The sequence below is a fragment of the Platalea leucorodia genome (assembly GCF_965183815.1).
Source record: "Platalea leucorodia genome assembly, chromosome: 10".
NCBI lineage: Eukaryota > Metazoa > Chordata > Aves > Pelecaniformes > Threskiornithidae > Platalea > Platalea leucorodia.
The window spans coordinates 8,985,012-9,011,428 of NC_138832.1; the positions used below are offsets into that span (position 1 = coordinate 8,985,012).

At 36.8% G+C, this 26,417-nt stretch overlaps 1 protein-coding gene across 4 annotated transcripts; it reads right to left on the reverse strand.

The window, feature by feature from the left end:
* Positions 1 to 424: 424 nt before the first annotated feature.
* Positions 425 to 26,176, reverse strand: PHF6 (PHD finger protein 6). Of its 4 annotated transcripts, none has more exons than XM_082323056.1 (11): positions 25,984 to 26,176; positions 20,765 to 20,941; positions 20,460 to 20,561; positions 16,700 to 16,833; positions 16,346 to 16,389; positions 6,668 to 6,834; positions 6,346 to 6,489; positions 5,004 to 5,108; positions 4,033 to 4,166; positions 3,246 to 3,375; positions 425 to 2,953 (listed from the first exon to the last, which is right to left on the reverse strand). In XM_082323056.1, the coding sequence occupies exons 2-10, from the start codon at positions 20,900 to 20,902 to the stop codon at positions 3,246 to 3,248; spliced, it is 1,098 nt and encodes a 365-aa protein (XP_082179182.1). In that variant the 5' UTR covers positions 20,903 to 20,941; positions 25,984 to 26,176; the 3' UTR covers positions 425 to 2,953. The 4 variants fall into 4 exon arrangements, with proteins under 4 accessions (XP_082179182.1, XP_082179184.1, XP_082179183.1 ...); XM_082323058.1 differs by having other exon boundaries at positions 6,668 to 6,831; positions 20,765 to 20,944; XM_082323057.1 differs by having other exon boundaries at positions 425 to 1,655; positions 20,765 to 20,944.
* Between the last annotated feature and the right edge of the window lie 241 nt (positions 26,177 to 26,417).

The following is a 26,417-nucleotide window of genomic DNA, read 5'->3' on the forward strand; positions in this document are numbered from 1 at the left end:
GATACAGTGAGTTGGGGAGATCTGTTAATATAGAGATACAGTGAGTCGGGGAGAAACCTCCCTTCTCAGAGGGTTCCAGGCATCTTAAACAGCACACGCTACTCTTGTGAGCAAAAGAAATGCCCAAAGGAAAAAAAAAAAATTTAAATAAAGTGAAACCAGTTTCATAAGACAAGTTTTGTTAAATTCATGAGTCCTGATTGTGAGATGAAAGCAGAAGGTGTCTATTAAAAAAAAATCTCAGTAACAAATAGACTGAATTAATTTAACTATCTAATTTAAACATACCTATTTCACCTATAGAGCACTTTCATTACTTCTAACATTTCTGGGAAGGCAGTAGATGCTCCAGAATAATCTCCAATATATGCTTGCAAAGATTACATTGCTTTACCAAAAAAAAAAAAAAAAAAAAAAAAAAATCAGACAGACTGTCTGAAATTCCAAGCTAAAATACACATAAAAAGACAGTAATGGCAGTATTTTGTCTTTAAAAAAATGATGTAAATGTTGTATACTATCATACATTGTCATGCTTTTTAAAACTACAATTAAGGACGTAAGAGATGTACAGTAAATACACTGCTGAGGTACATTTCTTCTAAATATTAACACCACGACAGAATTACTCCCCAGCAGGTGATGCTACTTGGGAACATATAAATACAATTTTTACATTGTAAGGCACTTTTACCCAGCATACATGAGTTGAAGTCAGTTATGACAAATCTGAGGCTCGTACGAAAAGATTTTTGCTTCTGACTTTGTCTCCATGAACTGTGAATTAATGACAGCTTAGTCAGGCCAGCTCAGCACAAAGAGGTAACAGGTAAACCAGCCACTTACTTTTCTGCTACCAGAAGGTAAAGTGCTGTTCTGGTTCTTCGAGGCATGGAATGGGGTAATTCATTTCGTAACAGATGAATTATTGGACTGAATATTATACTAAGCAACTGACACACTATGAATTAGAGCTCAGTCTCAAATACAATCAGTATGCTGGCAGATCTACCCCATGCAACCTTAGTTAAAATACAGTAGCTGCAAACAAAGTGCCTTTTTTCCATGGGAGGGCCATGTCTGAGGCACAAATCTAGAAGTAATTTAAACATTGAAGGATGCTATTTTGCATTCTAAAACTGTTCTGAGTGGCTGAAAAATGTTCATATTCTAGGAGAAACAAAACACCTTGATAGACAATTTCAATAATCGATCTGTCATTGCAATTCAAGTCACGCTTTTAATTTTGAAAGTTACAAATACAAAATAAAAATGATCAATGGCATCATGTTTAGAGCAGTAACTGAATATTTCCTGTACACAGCAATATTTCTTTCCAAAATGGCATTATTCTCCAGGAAAGCAAACAGAATTGATTGAATTCTAACAGGTAAAATGTTAGAAACTCCAATATACAGTAATTGAGTCCCTCAAGACATTAAGGGAATGCATAAGAAGACAAACGACACACATTAAATCTTTTAAAAATACAAGTAAAAAATGCTACAGAAACTCATGTTACAAATGAACTGTTTTTGCAATACCAATCACAGAAGAACTGTAGCAGTTTATAGTCAAATCAGTGTATTTTGCTTGTTTCCTTCCTTCAAATCCAGAAGTTTTGTTGGGAGTTCAGAGTGAAACAAGTCAAAACCCTAAACAAACAATAAGGTGATGCGATAGCAACAGACAAACATGTGGACTAGATTCAGCTTTTTGGTTTTATTTAAGTAAGTCTGAGAATGTGCTTTAACAGACCAATTGAAGAAGCTAGTAGCCATTAGAAATGACAAGGTGTTTTGAAAGCAGTCAGAGGACTGATCTGTTAGGTTTGGTATAGCCTAGATCTGATTATTCCCTAAAGGAACATCAACATCTAGCAAGTAGAATTCCACGACATGATTGTTGACTTGACAGAAAGAGAAAAAATAATCACTAAAACAATAAGGATGATGAGCAACGTTTCTCATATAGTGGTCATAAGATTAAAAAATAAATACCAATCTAGCAAAAAAGGTTGTTTCCTCATTCTTCTTACAGAATATGGGACCGTTATGCATATTCTGGACAAAACATGAAGTGTTCCACAGAACACTTGAGGTATGGACGTCAGATATGGTGGCTAAATTCCATAGTGAGTTAAGAATTGTAACTCTCTGAAGTAAAAGAGATTGGGCTGCAGAGTCCAAACATTTGTATAGTAAGGTTTTCATCACACTTGGTGTTCTTTGTAAATCAGGGACACAGAGAGGTGTGTCGGTGGGGAAAGAATGAACTACAGCCCTTTGGCATGAGTTCTAAAGCTCACAGCTCAGAACCAACAGCTGCTCAAGTTAATCTCCCGCAAACAATGCTGGGCGGAATGAGCAGTCACAACAGGAACAACCTGAAATGTTCAAGCGTGCTTCGGTGTACACTGAGTCCTTTTCTACTGTGTGCTTTGCAAGCAAAAACAGAGCGCGGCTTTCCCATGTATAGCCTCCGTAACTTGTGTATGAAGAAAATGCAAAATTCACAAAGTACCAGCTTGCTGCCACCACGAACTTGTCCATGTTGTTAATTAAACTAGCTAAGACCTTCCCTCATTGCATGAATCCACTAAACAACTTACACATTCCAAATCTTAAGGTTTTTATTCAGTCCAGAAATATAGATCTTACTTCATTTCAATGTCTGCCTTAACTTTTGACACTGTACATATTACATATCATTTATATAGTGTTTCATTTTTTCCAGACACTGCAGACTACAAACTACATAATATTGACATGTAAAACTCTGCCACTTACTGAAGGCTCACACACATGAACGTTTCAGGCAGTTCAATGAAATTTCTAACAGAGTTGGGCAGTAAAAAGTTACTAACCCTTTTCTGATTTTAGAAAACAATTTAAAAGAATTAGTAGTTATGATGTCTTAGCCATTCCCAGTTCTATAACTCTGTCCCTTGAACCTGTTTAAAAAATGATGAAAACAATAGTAAATTTAAAATCATACAGAAAAGCATTTAGCAGCTCTGACATTACATCTATATTTAGCGATAGAAATGAGGGCCTCCCTTCTTATACTGTTACAAAGTCAGCCAGATTTAAAAAACAACAAATCCTCCCCATTTTTCTACAGTATGCCAATAAAAAGTACTTATCTGCATACACTAGATTTAAATACTTCACTGCAATAAACTACATTAAATGTATATTGCGTTTCAGTCTTGGTAACAGATCTGTCAGGAGTAACTTCCATACCTAGTTTCCATTGAGCTGCTGCTGAGGAATGTCATTATGGTCAGTGCCTGATTTGCCACGGCTTTTGCTTTCTCTTTCTTCATCCTCTTCATCTCTTTCATCATTTCCACTATGGTTTTTACAATAGAGTCTAGCACAATAAAAGAAACAGTGAAGACTTTTACCGAAAATATCTATCAAAACCAGACTTTCCTCTCAATTAGTTTTGAAATGTGCTACAAGTCACTTGCTAACTCTTTTAACCCATCCATGGTTTTCAGTCAAGCATCAGTTAAACTGAGAAAGAAAACAAGGTTGGAGACTACCCAACAAAACTTTCATCAATTCTAGTTTCCAAGAACTGCTGCTACACTGCTCAGAGAATGCCCTCTTGTGGGCACAACCACACTGGCACCCCAGCTGCAGCCAAGTCACTAACGCCAGCAGTTCCGCAAGCAAGTATGGAAAATTACGGGGTCCAAAAAGACAAAAATAATCTACAACACACAGCGATATGGAGGAATCATGACAGAAATTATCCAGGGTTTCCTCAATATATATTACAGATTCATCGAAGAGCAAAATATAAGTCAATTAATTTTCTCATATTACAACACTACTACAGAAATTTAAGTTAGCAGAGTAACTGTAGTATTTCGCAAAGTCAACAATTACTTTAAAATACCATTTAAAATGAAATAATATTCTCTTTTTTTAATAACATACTTGACTAGCCAAGTTAGGCAGAAAACGTGCCATGAAATATCTTCACTTTTGTTATAGATTCAAGAATTACATAGGTCCTTACTTATAAATTCCTCGTGACATATTCTCAATGTATTTAGCTTTGTCTTCTACTCCACAGTGGTAATGGTATGTTTTTATGCAGGCTTTAATTTCACACCCAATAGTAGCACCAGGCTGGCTGCAAAGTGTGCATTTCTGTGCAGGGGAAAGAAGAGAATGGCACTGTTCAGCCTTTCAGTCTCTTGCCTCTTAGTATTCAGTTTAGTGTTCCTCATATTTATGGCTACCATTTTGGAACAGAGTGATTTCTCTGGCAGATCATCCTTCCAATGAAAAGTTAATCAAAGATATTGTTAAACAGAAACTATATAATACCAATCTATTAAAATATGAACACTACGATTTATCTGTCCATTGCACTGAAAATTGCTACATGATTGCACGTATTACTGCATTTCCAAGATCATTTTATGACCACTGAAGTTAGTATGTTGATATATGAAGAATCTTAATTTTTTTTTTTTCAAGGAACAATACGGTTAGGAGTTGTTTGTTTTCTCCCCGCCCCCCCCAATTTTTTACCACTTTAGAAACATCTTGAATTTTAATAAAAGGCAATGTGACATTTTACCAACATCCCCATCTCTGAGGCCGTAATACGTTTTCATATTAAAACGTCAAAACAGTTGGAAACACATCACTGCAAGAACATATTCTCCAAGTTTATTTGTAGGTTTACACAGCGTGCTTTTAGTAACACAGGATCCAAACCTCTTACTCTCTTACAGTTACAGGAAGGCTAATAATAATTTACTTTGTACACTGTCATAAAGAACCCCAAATACCAGATGCCCAAATACCACTAATTTTTAAGGTGATTCCTATCTGGCTACCTGTCCCAAAAGTAACAACACATTTCAATTTTGTGTTTAGAAACAGATGGAAAAGATTGTGTCACAAAAGGAAGGAGGCAGAGCTGTACACACCTTCGCAGAATCAGTAACACATTCATCACAGTCTGTCGATACATACCATTCTTTTTCCTCTCTTGATTTCTTGAAGTACAGTTTTGATATCAAAATCACCAAACTCTGCCCTTGAAGTTGTTGTTAGCTGGACAGTGCCAGAAGAGAACAACTGTAAAACAAGGAAGTCAAAATAATTTCAGGTCACCAAGACGATTAGAAATTTTTTTATGTGCAGGAATAACTTGAGTATTGAACATCCCCTTCTGTGATCTCAGACAGCATGCGCTTTACCAACAAACTAGGAGAAAAACCCGTGCTGAGTAATTAGTACGAGTATTCCTTCTGATACCCACCTGACTGTTTTAATTACATTTGTTGTCTTGGAGAAATGTATTTTAAAAGACAAAGGAGTAGACAAGAAAAATTACATGATGAAAACACAAAGTAATAAACGGGCAATATTCTCAATTACACCACTGAACTTTTTAGGAATTTTCCATTTCCTTCCCTGTGACATTTATATAATTCAGCTTCACAGCACAGCTGATGTGAACATACCTGAAAAGCCCTGCGGGGTGACAATGGAGCGCCTAAGTACCATCCCTACTATCATCATCCTGGTATATTCGGTTTAAACTGTCTTAAAACTGAAGCCCAGCTTCACAAAGTAGCGAAGAATACTCTAAGCTCAAGGCTGCTGGCACACACCAGCTCTCTGCTTAGTGAGGCTAGGTATAGGAAGACACTTAATTAATACTTCACAGATTGCCTGGACTATTTATTCATTTTGAGGTACAACAGGAACCACTGAGGTTTGTTACTCAAAGCCCTACCTCATTCATAGAACGAGTTATATGAAAGATAGCACTATCTGCTCATGCTCATTAAAATTAGCAGATTCTTTTCAGGCTGACAGTTCTATAAATGTGATCATCTAAAGGCAAGGGTTTTCTAGAACTTCCATGTCCCACTCTACTTGAGTCACACAGCCTGAATCCACTGGTCAGAAAATTAATGAAGTTCATGGATTCTTCCTGGATTTTGTCTGAAGGCCTGTGGAGTAAAGGTATTTTATTTTTGGAGTGGATTCTTTGAGTTAAAACTGTTTTCTGTTTTCCTTTTGAAATATTGTGTATGCATTTAGATGCTAGGGAGCATTTTTAATAAGCTAAAGAGTCTCCCTGAGCTAATTCCATCTCTTAGCACGTAGCCAACTTTTAGCCATATTGCCCGCAGTGAAAAGAAATGAATTGCTCACTTCGCAACACTTCAGCGCTTAAACAGATCATCAGCGCACAGACAATACTCACGCATAATTACATGTGAGGGTACTGTATTAAAATCTAAAATAGCAATTCAGACAAAATTCATATAATAGACTGGTTAACAACAATACCGTTACTCACCATGCACTTATAGTGTGCTGCAGCCTTTTTGGCATTAAATATATGAAGCTTTCCTCTAGCTTCATTTTCTTCTTCACCTGCATGACAGAATCCACATTTAGGTTTTGTATCACTGGGGCTGCTTCTGTGGGGAGACCTGTCTCTCTGAAAGAAAAACATTTTACTAAAATATACTGCTGGGTTACAAATAAGGTTGTAATTTTAAAAGCCTGTGGCCACCAGCTGGAGGCTCAGACAAATGCAAATTTTAATAAAAATTATATTTGCAGAGAAGAAATATGCAATTCTGTCTTCTAAGAAGTTTAGCATATTTACTGCTTACATAGGAACTGCTTTCTATTTCATCTGTGCCATGTGAGGACGTAGATCTAGTGTCTTCTGATTGCCCTTTTAAATTTGTTTTTCTTGGCTTTCCCTTACGACCTCTCCTTTTTCCTTTGGGAGGTGAAGGCTCCAACTCGTGTTCATTGATACTTTCTTCTAAATCTGCTTTAGAAGTTAGAAAACATCATCAAATAACATCCTCAAAAATTTTACAAACAAACAAAAAACCCCAAACACAGAGAAGAAAAAAACATAACCTGTATTTTCTGTATTTTGATCAAAAATAAAAAATAGCAACTTTTTCCCATTTATTACAAACATGCAACTGCAGATCCTGAAAACATTATTTACTTCTTTATACATGTCGCACGGCTTTGCATCTTTATAACATATGAAGAAGGTCTAGCATTTCTTACAACTTCTACTGTCAGACCCAAAAAGTGTCCTCAGATACATATATTCACCTCCACTGAAAATAAGACTCATTTAAACTACACTGAAACCAGAAAATGTTTTCAACCATGAAATAAGCTTTTAATTTATTTTTGTAAAAATGCATAACTCCAATGTAAATTGCCCTTGATACTATGCCAGTGTTTCTAAATAACACCGCTGTCCTTGCTTTATTAATTGATGCCTTTTGACTTAAGAAAAAAAAATCACCCATTTTGGCTATAGCATTAACATCAAGTTTTAAAACTGAAATTTATTTTGCCTCCATGAAACAAACCTAAAATTTCATTTTAGTCACAGTATATTTTTACATCTACAGCTAAAAGCAGCCACCAGTTTACAGAACATCATCCACACTGACAATATCCCAGATAAAGTACTTGTAGACTGTTAAGGATGTAAGAATGTGTATTTTTAATACAGACATACCAAAGAGATTTGACAAGTTCCTTTGAAAATGTCAGCTCAGCTCCTGAATGCTACATAGAACTGTAGTCCAGTAATCTAGCAGACTGTCCTGTTGATTACTCAAAGCTCTACAGTTAATACAGATCAATTCTGCAAACTTAAGATTGCTTCCAGTATGATCTAGTTAAGTTATATCTGATATTGAATAACCAGCTCTATTCAGTTGCTAACAACTTCCCTGATCATCAGCTGCTCACAGGAGCATCTTTCTTGTTCCTCTTAATATGTAACACCCACCTCTGCTCAAACTGCAGATATTTCAGCAGACTCGTTTAAAGAAATATGCACACACGCCGCTAAAGAACTCGCTCCTCAAAATCCAAACCACAAACATCAGTATGAGCCCCCAAACGGAAGGAAATCCTCATCAGAAGATGTGGAACGTCTACTCTTCACATTAATGGGCCACTTAACTGTTGTGGTATCGTTGTTATTATTTAAGCATTGCTATGTCACTTATTGCCATTGTATCGTGGTCTCAATATCCAGACAGGACATCTTATTTTGAGACTAAATGCTGCTTCGCCAGACCTCGTCTTTCTTATCTATTATCACATTTCTATCTCATGATTAACAGCGACTGAATGGCACAAAATTTTGAAGTCAAAGACTTGGAACATATTCCACAGCCATCAACTTGGAGTAGAAGATAACTGAGCTGCTGGCCCAAGGCCTTGCATACAAGTGTGTCCTATTAAGCTTAGTCTATCCTAACCGTCGCTCATCCCTGAGGAAGCTACAGTTTCTTGCACATTTATTAATGAAGGACAGAAAGCTAATCCAAATGCATCACAACAGGTTATACTGAAACATAATTCCCCAAAGTTGTACTCTGTTCTATGGTTAGAAAGAGGCAAAAATTTGAGAATAAATGAATACAAATCTGCAAATTATTTGGCTCAAATTGACAGATTATTCAGCTATATACAGATATTCCCAAGTTGCTACTAAAATACATCAGTCTATCCACCACAACATTCCTATGCTTTAATATATATACTATTCATTTCTAATTAGATGACAAAAGCACCATTTATTTTACTCTGAAAAGAATAAAATAAAATACATGATGACATGGATTATCTAATGAAACAACACATTACATTTTCTTCTCAGAATTTACTATCTAACATTATTTTTTCCATTTATCATTACTTGCTAAATTCCCCAAGTAAGATTATGCAATTTAGATATCGTACCTCTCAGACTGCACATAGCAAATCTTATTACAACCTGAAAACCTCTTTCAAATAAAAGAATTCTCTTTTATCTTGTCCCTCATCATACGAATTCTCCACCAATATATTAAAAAGAAATTTGTGAATCTTTGTCTCTACTTTTACATTTACAGAAATCATAGATGATTATTCTAGACAAAAAAGTCTTACAAAAATGTGACTATTGAATTCGTGAACCTTTAAATAACACCAGTAAGAACTCAAAAATATTCCTTCCAAAATCATTCCACGGATTTCCCTACTGTATTTGATGAAGCAAAATGTAGTCCATTCACCAACATTCCGTATTTTTTCCAAAGCTTCTTATCAATTCTGTCAACCATAATGCTTTCCACCTCTAAGTCCAACCTTATTTTCTAAACAGCATTAAAGCACATCCCGAACTCTCTACAGTCACACTTTCAATACTGGAAGTGAATCATAGTTGCTAAAAACCAAGAACACGTTATAAAAATCAACTTTTTATAAGAAATGTCACAGCCTCCTTATAGAATAAGTTCTTAAGTGCTATTTTTTTAGTCTACAATTATTAGAATATTTCAGCTTTGAAAAGTAAAAACGCTGTATTTTTAAAAGATGGTTTCAGTGTAAGATAAAAAAACATCAAGATTGCACAGCTTTCCCCAAAGCAGAATCCCTTTTCTGTGCTCAAAACTAGTACTTCCAAAAAAGTTCAGAGTTCCTTGAAATCTAGATGCTACATGACCCCTTCATTAAAATAGAATTCCTTGCAGGTTTAGGTCTCCTACTACAAGTGACATGGACCTACACATTAACACCACCAAGATGTGAGGATCTGCTCTACCACATCTATCTACAAGACCGATACCTCAGAACATTAAAGTTTCTCTCATTTTTAACAGCACTATGAACTAGCATAACAGTACAGGAAGAAAGAGATTGTAACCAACTTTAAAATACACCTGCCTTGGATGGTCTTTACTGTTTAATATACAATTTGGTTTGTGCCCTATCCCTCCCCTCAAGCCCACTGCCAGCTTACCCTGTTTCCCTGGCATCTGATGGTTGGGTGTTTCCAACTTCTCATGTCAGCTTGAACTAAGGAAAACACAAAAAGTTGTTCAACTCCTCCCTGACCAGATGACGTTTTATCATGGATATCACCCATACTCTGAATCCCCTGAGATTCCCTAGATATTCTTCAACGGCCCCCCATCCCATATCCCATTACTGCATTGATTTTTAAAATCATCACAATATTCTCAACATAACTTTATCTAAAGTCTTCAAAGGACGTGTCTTATGAGCTTTCTTCAGAAGTCCCTAAATGCTATATCTGAAAAAACACGCTTAATACGCAATACGGTCTGAGAGGGAGGGGTGGGGGTAGAAATCAAGAGGAAACATTCTACATTTTCAAAAGCACCTAAGAACACGATATTGTAGATTCAGATGAGCGGAAAGATGAGCAGCAACGAGCCCCACATTTGCATTTTAGAAATCCATGAGCAGTACAAAGTACCACAAAAAGACGACGAGCAAAATGCTGTATTACATAAACTGTTAACAGGGAGACTCAGCTTCAGAGAGAAATCTAAAAATTCTCCTTTGATCATGACTGGAAGGAAAAAGGATCAAGATGTTTTGCTGTTTAAAATAAGGCTTGGCAGAGAAGAGGTTGAGATATCACTGATCTATTCTGTATTGCATCAGCTTGAAATATACATGAAATCACCCTTTTCCAAAAGCTAGGTTAAAGCAAAGTAATAAAAGAATTAAGTGATTTAAAGGTTGTGAAAGAACAAATAAAAAGAGGATGTGTACAATAAAGGCTAATACTGCTCTCTGTACCCACCTCCTACATTACCTTAAACAATGGACTAAGTGAGCCAGAAGCAAAGGGGCCTACGTCTGTATGAGGAAGACAATAAACGAAACTGAGTGGCAAAATGTATTTGCAAGGAGGACTGTACACAAAAAGAAGGCAGAATGTAGAATGTGGAACTGGCTTGGACATATTATTATGTAAATCTGAAATCACACAGATGTATTTAAAGTTTTACAGTGCATTTGGGATAAAAGAGAAACTCTAAAAATTACAAGAACAAAATCAACCTTACTAGATTTTTAGAAGAGAAACGGAATATAACAGAGAAAGAAAAAGTACTTTAGCATGTTAAAGCAAGATGTCCTTAAAATATGGCTGAAACCCAATGAACCATATGTGGCAATATAATTATTTTAAATTGAAAAAAAAATGTTGAAAAACCTTGAAAACCTTATTGTCCCAGTAGTCAATAATAAAAATGTGAATGCATCTGTAAGCATTAATAAGAATAGAGATTTGCATAAAAACCCTTGCAAGCAAATACAGAATCAGGTAATCCAATCATAAATAACAGTAGCTTTTATCAGCAAATGATGTGAAATTAATGATCAAAATGCTGAATATAATTTTTAGCTTTTTGTTTTGGTTTTGTTTGTTTGTTTGTTTGTTTGTTTGTTTGTTTTCAAATGGAAAAAGACTAAGTTACATGAAACATATCTAAACTGGAGAAAGCAAGAGTGGAGAGTAAAAAAATTAAATTACCCCTTAGGTCCCATCACTAGTATGTTTTCCAAAAGTACCAGATACCTCAAGGAACTGATGACTCTTGTCCAAAAGCTATTTTTGACTGAATAGTATCTATGTTAGGAAGTACTTGAGATTTTTTTCTTTAATTAAGTACTTTTAACATAGAAAGTGAATGAAATAGTCCTTCATAACCATACAATCTAAATGCTTTTTCAAGCAAACAATTGTTGGCGAAGACTGAAGACAGACAATACACTTAGCTTATCCGCGTAATCAGAAAGCTTACGACAACTGGTATGATAAATCTTTTAAGTATGAGTTAGCTGACCAAGTTTCTATTTGTACAACGTCTTGCCTAGATAGGAAGGAGAATTATAATGTAAACATCACAGGACAACTCCTCAGATAGGGCAAACCATTCACCACATTACATTCTTTCCTTTTCCATTAGCTGTGCGTTTTTCCATAAGAAAACACCATTGTGATGCTTCTGCAAAATACCTCATTAGTCTATAATGCGCTGCATAGGAGATTGCTAACTTACCGCCTGGACCAACCGTTTGTGTCGTAACACTACACATACATTTGATGCCACATTCAGAGCAGCATTCTCCGTAAGACAGACAACAAGAGGGCTGCGCTAGCAGAGCCTAAAAAAGAATTTGTAACCATCCACCAGCAGAACCGAAACAGCAACTGCAATGTTATGGAAACTTTTCTACCTGACTGCATTAATGCATACAATGTTAGGCAAGCTTATGCTGTGAACAGCGTTACAGAAAATGCAACTATGAACAAACACTGATTAAAGAATCCGTAGATGAACTGGGATGTTACCTAACTATAATGCCAAAAAGGTTCGGATGTTTTCCCTGCCAGCTTCTGGCTTACACAGCGCTTTGAAAAAGTACTCGGTTTGATATAGATTGCAGCATCTCTAAATAGGTCTCTCAGAGAAATATTATCCTGACTCAACTTACTGAACAGCACGAGAAGCACAGATTTCGTGTTTGATCTTTAGAGTAAGATGAAAAGGATGCTGAGACAGGGAACGTCCTTATTTCCATTGTGGAAACGTAATTCCCTGAGGCTTTGAGTACAGCTACCAATAGGAATTATGGACATTTTATTTTCTGACCCCACAGTTCCCAAGCATCTGCTTTAAACATTAACAATATAGTCACATGGCTGTCTTCATTATTCTTTGTTTTACTACTATGTAACAGAGGAATGAAATTACATTCTTATCTTAGTTTATATTAAACTATTCCTGATGAGCTGAGTTTGTTTTAAATTCAACACAGGGGCCAGGGCAGCCCCACCTGCAGGGAACTGAAAGATGCCAGATTTTAAACTTTTCAACAATTATTTCCAGTACATTGGAATAAATTCCAAAAAACAGTTCCAAAACCTTAGTACAACAATGCTCTATTCTTCAAAAAGAATAAATGGAATTCTATCAAACTGAACAGTAATTCAACTAATAGTTAGCTGTGATAGTTTGAAAGCAATGGCACCAATTCCTATAACCTATTAGGTACTGAAAACTTAGACTGCTTGCCTAAATTATGAATTAAACTATTACTTGATGTTCAGGATTATTTTGTTAGATTTGTAACCAGCAAGACAAAAATCTAGACGTGAAGCTTTCAGTAACTTGGTCTGCTCCTCCGAGCAGGTGTCTTCAAATCTTTTGACCCCACAGCCGCAGCCTAGTACAAAGTGTGAGAGTACCCCACTTCTACTGTCCTTCTTCCAATTAGGGGGAACACAGCGCAGAAGAATCACTCTGAAATATATATACAGAAAGGAAATACAGGAGAAATACAATTCTCCTATGTCACCTGAAAGCTAGGCCACACAGATAAATTAGACAAAACCAACAATCGGCTGAAACAGATAATGAATTTAAGAACACAACACTTTGCTGCCATGTTTCATATTTTTATATTCAACGAAAACAGAAGGTAGTTCAGCAACTCCTGTCAATTAAAGGAAAATGAACTCCCATCACTCATTAACTTTGTCTTGATGAATAGGGAGATAGTCTCATGAATTCTCACTCGACTTGAACTTCATGACAGCAATAAATAACATCTAATAGGTCCTTTTTGTAAGGTTTTAACTGGGTAACTTTAATTCCAACATAGGTCCTTCAACCACATTTCCATGCAGCCTCAAGAAATTTTCTTTAACTGTTATTAAATGGTTAACAGATATTCTTTTTAAACTAGAATTTCTAACAAAAGGTACATTACCAGATCTCAGATTTGAACAAGTATGCCCCCCAAAAGCATCTATTTTCTAGGGAAGGGAAAGAAAAAATCTCACTATTATGCAGCAGTACTGCCTACAGAAAATAAACTGCTCTGCACTGCACCAAACCAAACACTCCTAAAAACTCTTCCAACATCCACTAATAGAAGTGACATAATAAAAATATTTGAACTGCAACAAGTAAATCTGGATACAGAGAACAAAGGATAAAAAACCAGATGTTCTACAGTGACCAAAAAAACCCAACCAACCAACCAAACCAGCATCCCAGAGCAGGATCAAGAAGTTTCCATTAAAAAGGACTGATAATTGAGTGCCTCTGCGCACTTACATTGAGTGACATAACCACAGGTGAGCTTTAACTGTTCTGTTACGAAACCACGGCTGAGAGCAAGGATTCACGAAAATTAAACAAAAACAAGAGGAAAAAAAAAAAAAAGCTGCCATGTTATCCCTAGCTAGTCTAGTCACTCTGCAAGTCTTTTCTGGTTTCACACACCACCGTTCTTTCATATTTAAATTCCGCTTTGATATTCACATTTTCCTCAAGAAATAAACCAACAAAATACATATAAAAAGCTTAAGCTCACCATCCAACATCTTCCAGTTACCATTTCACTGAGCAAACTTCAGCATTTAAATATTAAGAAACAAACCCTTCCATAAGTCCCTTCTTAAACTCTGAAAACCACCCTGTATATTTCTGTCTTCTAAAGGTAATTAGTTTTCAAGGTACCAAAATACCATTGCTATACAATGCTATAAGTCATTTCCATAAGACGCGCAGTGTGTATTTTTACTCTCTTTGGTTTAAAGGAGGTCTATCACAAAAGAACTCCAGCTTCTGGCATTATCAAATCCATAACTGTAAGGAACAATATTCTATGGGTGTAGTTCCCTAAACTGTTTGGACTAAAAAGAGAACATATTCTTTGGGCAAGAGCACTGGGTAGAATTTCAGTCAAGTACTAAACAAAAAACAGAAAACAAAAATGTGAAGTATAGCTACACATATTTCTAGAAGTGTAAAGCATAACAGAACTAAATATTTCAAACAAAAAAATGAGTGCAAAGTTAAATGCTAAATGAGATACTATTGTGTTCTTTGGCCCCAGTTTTTCTGAGTGTTGTTGTTTATTCCTAATTCTCATACCCTCAATCTGAGTCTCTTTGGATGAGTCTAGTTTATTGTTTCAACAAACTGCCATCATCAACATTTAAGAAAAAAGCCACTATGCCTCTGTAGTAATTTTTCCCATGTCTTCTCAGACAAATATATCCATATAGTATTTAAAAGCCTTTGCTGTTAGAGAATGACATCGTAGAATTGGAGACAATGGTTTCTGAAAACTCTTAAAGAAAAGCACAAGTTCAGATCCTGCAAGGAATTCCAAGCAGAAAAAGTCATCCATTGGCATCGGGCTCTATGCAGAATTGGAGGCCTTTTTCAGTAGATGTCAAACACAGCCATTTGCGAATAAGTATAAAATAGTATGTTTAAATATCAGTTAAAGAGATTAATATCTTCCTGGACTCAAATGTCTTTCATATTCTGTTTCTGCTAACAAGCAAAACAAACCCCAAAACAAAGAAACAAAGTGCCATAGTACAAGATAATGTGGCCCTGTCTCTTTGGAGAATTAATATAACATTTATACTGCTTTTCTTGTTTAAACCTAGTAATAGCAAAATCAGACAGTGTTTTATACAAAGCACATGACACTAATTATTTAAATAGACTAAAAAAAAAAAATCCGTTTTCATTTGGGATTTTCTACTGCCTTCAATATCTTTCTGAACACTGAAGTAACATCCAAACCTTACCATTAATATATCTACTACCTGTAGCATAAAAAGTAGCATATTACCTTAAAAATACATTTGGCAGAAAGAGACTGAAGTAATTTATGAAATTTGATCTTCACTAAATAAAGCTTCACGTACTTCTCATTAGCTAAATCTGATGAACTTTCAGTTGAAAGTAATGCAAAAAGTAAACTAACAACTGTTCGCTTACCCAAATTCAGAAACAGTAGAAAAAAGGAAAAAGAAAAAATACCTTCATAAATACACAATAGCACAACTAGTTTGGAATTTTAACAGACCACACGATTTATCTACGTTTGTGGCATATCACCCCTCGTGCATTTCACTACTCTCCTCTGCAAAGATGCACGGCTTTTGTGAATGTATCCGTACCGCTTTTTTTGTTTATCGAAATTACTCAGAAATATATCTGTAAGTGATCTGATCACAAACCTTTTCATTTACTATTGGGTCCTTCTCATTTGAAGAGTTAAACTCTATTTAATAGTTCAAAAAAAATAGTGAATATTTAGGAACATTAGCAATAGCAAAAATCAGCTGTTACCTGACAAAATATTTTAGATGTTAATATTGTGAATATTTAACTGCAAATATAATCCAGCTTCTTCCCAGAAGGGAATGCATTACTTCTACCCAAACTTTGTTTTGACAGAACATCAAATCTTTTGAACATCCTAAAATTTATGTTTTGGGTTTTTCTCCACCTCAACCAATAATTTTTAGAGAAAATACAGAAATCAGATGGGCTTTCAAACTCATTGTTTCTCAAAAAATGTAGTTCTAATTTTTACTGAAAACATTTATATTCTCAAAAAAAAATTAAATTTAACCAAAGTATCTTTCTACAATGGGAAAAATTTATATTGAATAATTTTACCTTCAGAGTTATGCGTAGTTTTCTTGTGTTTTCGACATAAAATCCTATAAACAAAGTAGTTGAAAACTGTCAAGTCAGTCACGATTCACAGATTATTCACTCATCTTTTAAATTTAAATGCCAGTACATTTTTCTCCCACTTGTAAGACTCACTGATATACAAATCTTGCAGTGAAAATACGCTTTTCTAGCACATCACTATTTTGAATGCCACAATCATAATTAGAATTTTTTTTGCAAGTTTTTAGATTCCAAAAGTGGTTTTTTTGTTTTGCTTTGTTGTTGTTTTTTTTTTTAAACAAAGAATGTGAAATATAAATACAAAAATAAACATAGCAAATGAATAATAGTTACATGTAAATGCCTTGTGAGGGTTTCTCTCTTATCTGAGCTTTATCATGCAAAGCACAGTAGTAGTGATATGTCTTGTGACATGTTTTCACATCACAGCCAATGGTCGCTCCAGGACAGTGGCATAAAGAGCACATCTGTAAAGAAAAAGAAAGCACAATTCATGTTACTGTTGGCTTAGTATTTCTGAGTTTAAAAATAATACAGTTACCACTCCTGGTGACAAATAAATGGAGTTATGCACTTGGCATTACTCTTCCTGCTCTCAGGTATTTTTCATAATTCATTTTAAAATCAAGGAGAAATTTGTTGCAATTATGCAACAATACAATAACCGTCATACATTGATTATCAATTCAATGAAGAAAATAAGTAACTTACTTTTGTCGGATATCATGTGTTTGACAAAAGTGACACATCTATTCACCTAAATATCCCGCTCCCAAGGACAGTCTGTTTGCACCAACCATTTCAGAAAAGTTGAAATCATAAATTGTACATTTAATTCTGAATTACATTATGAAGGTAGGAGGGGAAAGGAAAAAAAAAAAAAAAAGACACCCATTTGGCAATGAATCTTGCAGAGTCAGAAATCCTGATGAGCTGCAAATTTACCTTAGCCTCAGCAGCCAACTTCACCTCTTTTTTCTACACAGTTATTTCCTTAAGTCATTTCCAAAACACTGAATTTAGTGAAATAGTTGTTAAATACAATGAATTTATTTCAATTATACTAAATTTTGCTCTTTATACTTATACTGCAAAAAAGGCTAAATGGGAGCCCGTTGCTTTACTTTTCTTTCCCAATAATTTATTCTTCCCATATTAGACTCATCATTGCTTAGGATACACCAATTATCATGCTTCTAAATTGTTCACTGCCCTTCTCACACTGTGTTAGGAAAGGAAGTAATTAATACGATAACAATATTTTTCTCTATATTATTTTCTACTGACATAAAATTGCCAAAAATCTCAGAATTTCCCATTAAACTCCCCTCACAAGACAACCTGAGCTTTTTGTTTTTATCCTGCACATTGCCCATGCCCCCAGAAGACTAATTCCAAATCCATAAGCATAAGTGTGCGATGTAGGATACTCCTTACATATATCTTTCTGGAATACACTTTCTGCCCACTGCACTAGCTCAGTCAAGTTCTTGTTGATCTCAAATATACCAAATAAATATATCACCAGTTATGTATCACCATCCTGTTTTTCAATTTTAAGAAAGTTAACTGAACAGTAAAAATGTCAAAGCCTTGGATCATCTCCATTTACTCCTCTGCAAGCTCTGAAATGGTATATATACTGTTCCCTAGTCATTATCTAATTTGTATGGGTATTTTATTTCATAAATTTGTTATACGTTACAGTTTAATATATAATAATGGCTGATCAAAGCTCTTTATAAAAGCCCAGGTTGAAATTATATCCATCCAATCAATTTTAGTCAGTACTTCAGGATTTTTAAAGCCAGAAATGACTAAAAGAAAACTTTCTTTTTACGAGCACCATGATGTAGCTGTATGAGCAAAACAGACCACAGGAATTTTTATATTGATTTATTGGTCTATGTTTCCTGACAGTAATAAAATATTTATTCCATTGGTACAAGTCCTGCTGTCCAAATAGTCACTGTCAACAGATTAATTAATTCCCGAGTTATGTCAGGTATATGTGAAGATTGACAAGCTGCAAAATAGGTAAGCTCTTTAAAAAAATCTTTCCGTGAACAGCTAACAGAAATAATAATGATATCAGTGCCTTGCACTCCCAAATGTTTAGACTTTACAAGTTTTTATGACTGGCCTATTAAGATTTGAACCTACAAACTTTTCTCAGACAGAAATACCTTACCATCAGAAATGCTCTACATGTCAGTCATTATCACTTCAGTAACGACCAGGCCTCCATTTTCAGTGCACACCTGGTCAGCAGCAGCACCTCCCGAAGGAGGGCAACTACGTCAAATCTGTCAGCAGACAAATTTAGTCCAAGCTATCAATATAATTACTTAACCCGGTGCACCATGCTGAGATATTTTTGCTCAATGTGTTCCCACATAAAAGAAGAGGCTAGAACAGAAAGCAGGCCTTAGAGGGGGTATTTGGGCTAACTATAAACATTTAGCTTTAAGCTTCCTATACAAGTCAACGGAGAAAGACAGATTGCTCCAGAGAGTGATGCAGAGCTGTAGTTTTCTGACAGCTACAGACAGAGATAAGGCACCTAATTAGTTAAGATCTCAAATTATCTTGTAAATTCTCTCCAAACAGGACACATCTCAGCACTATGAATCCACTAGGTTGACCAGATCCAGGTTTTCTGCAAAAAGCTGAACAAAGTGCCTGATATGTACAGCTAGTGAGCTCCAAGAATATATCCAGCTGTTGCACCAGTGAAGGAACATAAAGACATTCAGAAGCAGAAAGACAGAAACCACCAATGACATAAAAAGAAATAACCTTCAAAAAACATTTAAGAGACCGAAGCATCAAAAAGTTTCTTTATGATCTGTAGTTCCGTTTACTACCATGTTCTTTGGAAATTCCTAATCACAACATGAATGACTTGTGAATAGTTACTTCTTTATGCTTCAGCTAATTAGAGCAAATAAAGGTCCCTGCGTTGGAAAAGATTCAAATGAAACACTGGATGAAATATTAGACTATTATTATATAATTGTAGTTCTACAATACTACTTCGGACTACTCTTAGTAGTCCAAGAACTGGTAAATACGCAAGAGGGCTTTAAATAACTAAGCTGAAAATTTTTGATGTGAGGAGTGAATTGGTAATTTGTTAAAAATATTTTTAAAAAGCCTCACTCATTTCCCCAAATGGAAAACAACTAGTTCTAAATTAAAAAAAAAAAAAAAAAAAAAAAAAAAAAAAGAATTAGCTTCTTGAGAATTAAAAAAAGACATTGCTGCTCAATTCTCATGAATTTGGTAGAGCTGTAATCACTGTTGTACCCACATAGCTCATAAGACACCTATATTCACAGAATCATCTCTTAAAGCAATATAAAAGGAAGCAATGAAAGTATCTTTGGTAGTTAAAACCAGATTTTGGCAAATACTAGTAAAACCAAATACTAGTAAAACCACAATAATACCCTCACCTGGTCCCTAGAATGTGGGTTTCTTTCTGAAATCTAACAGAAAGCATTAAATAGAAATTACTGGATTAGAAACAGAAATTTAGGAAATGCTACTGTTTATATGCAGCCCATCAAAAAGAAAAATGGGCATATTCTGTAAATGAGTTTTCAAATCTGTTTGGAAAAAATACATATCTGCTACAACCATCTACATTTGCCAATGAGGAAAAAAATGACTGTAAAAATAATAACTCTGGATTTATTTTTTAATAATTCCATGATTAAGCTAGAATTCTTAAAACAACACGTTTACATGAGAGCAGAACTTGACTGAAAGAAACAAACTACTTTTTATCCTTTCCTAAAGACACTTCAAGGGCTGGTTAACTGACATTTAAATTTAAATTCAATATAAGTATAACCATATCTGCTGAGGTGTTCTTTTCATGAATCTCAAACCAATTTTACTTCAACATCTCCTTCTATAAGTTGTCCGTTACATTAGAGCTCACACAAAGGTAGCACTTTAAAAAAACAAAACAAAACAAAACAAAACAAAACAAAAAACCAAAAAAACCACTGAACAACTTCACGGTAAACTTTATAGAACATAAAATATTGTCTTCCATTTTCAAGAGCCAAAAATAGAGACTTACCAGTTTAGTGCCTCTCTTTATTTCTTTCTGAATATCTTCAATAGAGAATCCACCAAGACTCTCATTATCAGTGTGTGAAGATACCAGTGCAGATGAGAACAGCTAAAATTATAAAACCAAAATTTAATTTTTAAGTTTTAAGGGTATAAGTGATATGCAACATTTATATATATGAAAGCCACAAAATTTTCAAATTACAGTGATTAATCATTTGTGCCAATGCCACAGCTCGTTGAATTTTTCATTTGTTTGTAGTCTTTTACTAGCTCACTACATTCCTTTCCTTTTTCCTATGGGTTACTTACCATACATTTGTGATGTGCTGCCACCTTCTGGTTTTCTGACATCAATAATTGTCCACATTCATTATCTTTATTAGATCTACAAAAACCACACTTCCTTTGTCTTGAAGAGACTTTTTTCTGTCCAACTGAGCTTGTCATGATTTTAAATGACCTTAGAATGCCACTTCAATTCTCTCACTGCTACAGAAAAAAAAGGTGCAATCAGTACATTAACATCAACAAAAGGCAATTTAACTTACAGTTTTATAAATGTAATATTGGTTGCTTGAAAATGATCTGTCCCTTTTTACCCTTTTCTTTACACTACTACAATATATCCAAATAAACATGCACCCAACAGAGGCAGTATTTTGCCAACTTTTTATGAAACTGTATCAGCAAGCAGAATTAGTTCTTTAGGCAAAAAAGTTTGAACATTAATATAAAACTTCAGATACTAATATAAAACTTAGGGGGAAAAGAAGAAATAAATGGAAAATACAACAACTACAGCAATCATTACAGGAAAAAGTTACTGCAACTCTTTCATCCCATTCTTCTAGGTATTTATTACAGCAAAAGAATTTGTAGAAAATGCACTACCTGGGCATGCAATAAAATTCATGCTACTGAACTTCTCGAAAAACAGAAGCAAAGAAAAGCCCCAGAGTCCAGCCTAGCATCCAGAACAGCTTTTGAGTGTAAAAGCTCACAAAGTAGCACGGCAGAGGAGTAACTACCCTTAGATGAGGGTAGAGATGAGAAGATAAAACGTTACCATTTTAGGTATTTCACAGACACACTGTGGCTAGTCAAACAGCATTAAGAACCAAATTTTAGAAGGATCTATGACTAATGCGCTGCAATGGAAACCTTTTCAAGACCCGCAGTTAATTTAGCAGTACCATGCTATTTTTCAGTAAGCGCATAAGCACTGCTCTTCTCATCTAAGAAAAATAACTGAAAATTAAACTCAACATGAATTACAACTTTTCATGTGTTACCAGCAACGCATTTTAAAACACCGAGGTCCCAATCCCCTGATCAGGCAGACACGGCAATTTCAAAAGTGAAAATGCCTAACAAGCGTACGTGCTTCTTGGCCCAGTATTACGTGGTTTGTGTTCATTTGTTTCAACATCTCTCAAGAAAGAAAATATCGTCCTCTTCAAACAGACTTGCTTACAGTTTATTACTTTGGAGATTCAAGCCTTACTGTCAAAATTGGCCACAACTGCAATAAAAGCATCTTCCTCAGCCTTTGTCTACATTAGACTCATCTAAGTAAGAAAAACCACCATATAGTTTGATATTCCTGTTGGAAAAAGAAATATAAAATCCAGCCGTAAGAATACCAGAGTTGCAATGCATCTGGACTGTGCTACAGCGGCAATCTGCACGAAAATACACAACTGGTTTTTGAAATTTGCATAGGCAAACCTGCCTGCTTCTGAGTGCTGCCAGACTCTCCTAATACTAACATCACTCACTATTTTTCTAATCGAAAGCAGAGGAATGTCATTAAGTTTCTGTCGGCACCTACTACTACTAAAAGACAATCCTTTTAGAGCCCCACTCTTCTGTTTCAACAGATTTTCGCAAGCTGAGTTTTAACTGTTTGTCTTGCAATGTTTACTACAAAACTCCTGCATCAAAAGGCGTCTGTCCTGCGTCTCTTGCCTTTGCTTTACCAACAGCTTCATTTGCCTTCTTTTATAACTGGAAAGCAGTTTACTAGCCGGTGACGCATACTCATAGGAAGAATGCATAGATTTCAGATCTTGCTGATTTGCACAAAAAATGTGCCAATCTGGATAAACTAGTCACACCCTTTTGCAGTGGCAATAGAGAGTCCTTAAGTGTTAAACACAAAAGAATTACTATACTGTATTCTTCTAAAGAAAAAACAAAACAAGACCATTCTGTAATCTCTTCTGAGTAGAAAGAAGGAATGGTTTCTGAAGGAAAGATACGCAGATTTTAAAAAATTTTTTTAATAATTTTTTAAACTTAAAAAAAAAAAATTTGGGAGCAGGAAAAAGACCTAGAAAAGACAAGCAGGAAATAATATCACAAAGATTTCTTGTTTTCCAGTCACATTCAATAGATCAATATAAATCACACATCGATGGGTTAAAAAATACATTAACAAAATAATTTTAAATGCAAGAAGTCCTGGTTTGGTATAAATAATTTGATATACACACACTCATTTAGGTCTACCTGTTTCATTTTATATTCAGATTATACTATCACTATATTGACAGCAATGATAGCAGTTCTTAAAAGGAAGACCACGGATTTCCTTGAACACGTGCAGGTTCTACTGACTTACAGAATTACTACTATAAAAATAGCTATCCTTCAGTTTAACAGGCAAATTCATATTTTAGAAAATGCAAATAATTTATAGAACACATAAAAATTTATTAAGTGGCTCTCATCATTAATTTATAAGAATAGTAACTTTCCAAGAAACAAGATTATAAAGAATCTTCTCACAGCTTTATGCCTTCCAGTGCACTAACAGGCACGAGAAGGCACGTCATCACAGCAATACTAGACCTGACATAACCTAACTTCTTGAAGTACTTTTGCATAATTAGATTTTTTTTAAGGCTCACAGTGAAGTTAAAAATAATGCCAGTATTTACTTGATGATGCATGGATGTTGATGTTATAACAGCAAAAAAATTAAATTAGCAAATATTATGTTTTGGAATACTTATTTAATTGTAAATAATTTAACACTTGAAAAATTATTCAAAATGCAAACAGACCAAAAAGCATCAGGGTATGCCAGAAAGGAAACTCACATTCTTTTTGCCATCAGATTAAATTACTCTGAAAGCATTTTACAAGGATATCTAAAAGTTTTCTTTCCAATCCTGCGTTCTTTGCATTTGTGTTTTCTTTATCACTAGGCATTAACACTCTTTGTACATTTCTAAAGACTGAAGAAAAAAAATAGAGCATGAGAAATATTTCAGAAGCATTTCATCTGTAGACCTCTCCCTAAATTATGTTTGCTTTCTCATAAACATGAGAAAACACTACCCTGGGATCACTTTTCTTTGTGCCAAAATGCACTACTTACCCTGTCCATTTAAAAATACCCATTTTCTGAAAAATATGAACCAAGGTACGCAGCTATACCACAGATCCAGAATTCTGAATGCAAGCACTCAAAATTGTTTTCATCTCTTGAGCTAAATCACCCAAAAGCAACTAATCCAGCTTGCCAAGTATCAAGCTACATTTCACTGGAACAAGAAAAATAACGCAACTTAAAAACAGCTCGATATTTCTGTTTTCCATGTTTAAAAAGCTAACAACTGAATAAGGCTTATAAAATAGTGTTTAAATATACCGTTGACAGAAATCTTGCTTGTCAGCTTTGTCAGAGAAAGTCTTATAGATTGGATTACAGAAAGCGATGTACTATGGAATCATGGACTAGGAGATTATGCACTATCTCTACCAAAATGGAACACATATGTACTACAAAACACAGATTATTATATGTAGATATGTTTTCCACAGGCTTGGTCTAAAAAATGAAAAGTTACATCTACCCTAAAATCACAAAAGAAGAAACTCATTCAGTGATTCTTCACTCAGAAATTTTGGTTCATTTGCATTCACGTTTCTTAATGTCCACTATGGTATTCAACATGGTGCTTCCCCTAATAGCACCTTTATTTTATCTTTAAAGCAGCATGTTTTACAAACTCAAATGGCTTGCATACTGTTTTACTGAGTTCTAGATGACAGATTTTCAAACATAAAAGAAGAGTGCAAGTTCAATGACTCAGGCAAAGAAGGATGCTCTCAGTGTATGAGACATCGTTCAGCACCGAAGAATGGAAAGTAACCTGGGTTCTAATTTCTATTTATTGCCCAAATAATGTTCAAGAGCTACTGCCTGTTTATAGGAGTTAAGGCCCCACTTGTATTTCCAACAAACGACAGCACCCTGTATGCTATACTTTCTTATGTAGTTTGTTTTGCTGTGTGGCCTGTACGATTACAAAATTATATTTTTAAAAATTAGGATTTATATTTGTCCATGAAGAAAATTTCAGACACCCAAGGAAAACCTACAAGAGAAGTATACAAGCTTTGTAAAATCTCATTAAACATGATGAAGTGATTTGGAGTCTCAGGAAAAGCTACAGAAAATATTTGTGTCGAATTTTTCAAGATGCTCACTAGAGATACCAGATTCTCTGTTCAAGAAACTTTCAAGTGCTTTCTACTTTCTGGAGTCAATCATCTATTATTGGGGGCACTATTTTGGAGAAGGGGGGGGGTGAAGCTGGGAAGAAGGGAGGTATCCTGTAGGTGTCTGTAGTTGAGAAGCCAAAGTCACAAGTCCCATGGAAATCTTTATCCAAGAGTTACGTTCACACAGCATCCTACAGTCACTATAAAAAGTAGGATAGGAACTTATCCATGCAACTTTCTTAAAAAAAAAGAAACCAAAGGGGGCCAAAGGCGGGCGGGGGGCAAACCCTGGAAAGTCTAAACAATAAGAACGGAGCAGGTAACTAAAAATTACACAAAAAGAGCCTGCGGTAAGGGAGATCTGGCAGACAGCACAGACCGATCTTCATGAAAGTTTACCTACTCCCACGGGGAGAGGGAGATGGGCCGATAACGGCACCTCCGCCGCTCGCCTCCCCGGGGCGATCGGTGAGCCACGGCACCGCTCTGGGGAGGGACCCAGTGCCGCGATTTCCCCCGCAGGGGCCCGGCCGCAAGCACCGGCGGGGCCCGACCCCTCCCCGGCGGAGGGCCTACCGAGGGGGGGCTCGCTGGGACGCGGGGCTCCCGGGGAGAGCGATCCCCCTCCCTCCCGTTCCTCACCAAATTTTGGGGGAAACGGGACTCGCAGACAAGGGGGGGCGGATCCTCCAGGGAAGGAGGGAGCGGGCCGAGGCGGGCGGAGCGAGCGGCTGCCGTCGGCTCGGGGTGTGGGGGGGAGGGGGGCGGGTAACGGCACCGGGGGGCGCCCCCTGAAGAGGCAGCGCCGGGTGCCGGGACCCTCCCGGGGGCGGGCGGCTCGCTGAGGCCCAGGGACCGGCGGCGAGGCGGCGGGAGGGCAGGGCGGGCTCCCCGGGCCGGGGGCTGCGGGCGGGCGGGCCGGGGTCGCCGTGCCTACCCCGGGCGCGCGGCAAAGAGGCGGTTGGGCGGGCAACGAGGCGGTTGGGCACTCGGCCGGTCACTCAGTCACTCACCCGTGCGGCGGGTGGGGCGCCGGGGAGAGGAGCAGCTCGGGCACACCCCCACCCCCCCGTCACCGCCGGTCGCTCACGGCCGCTCGCTCGCCGGGACCGTCCCTTTCATTCGGGGCAGGGGACGCTGCGCCGCCGCCGCCGCCGCCGCCGCCGAGCGCAAGCACGCACGCACGCACGCACGCACGAGCGGACGCACGCACGCACGCACGCACGCACGGCGCGCTCGGGCCGCGACGGCGCGACGCTGCGGGGCGGCGCCCGATTGGCGCGCGAGGCGGCGCGGCGGGAGCACGCCGGGCCCTCGCGGCCTCCTGCGCACGCGCGCCCCCGCGCGCCTACCCCTCCCTCCCCCCCGCGCTTCTCCGCGAGGCCCGGAGGCGAGGGAGCCGGGAAACGGAAGGGGGCGGGGCGGGGCGCTCGGCGCCTGCGCAGTT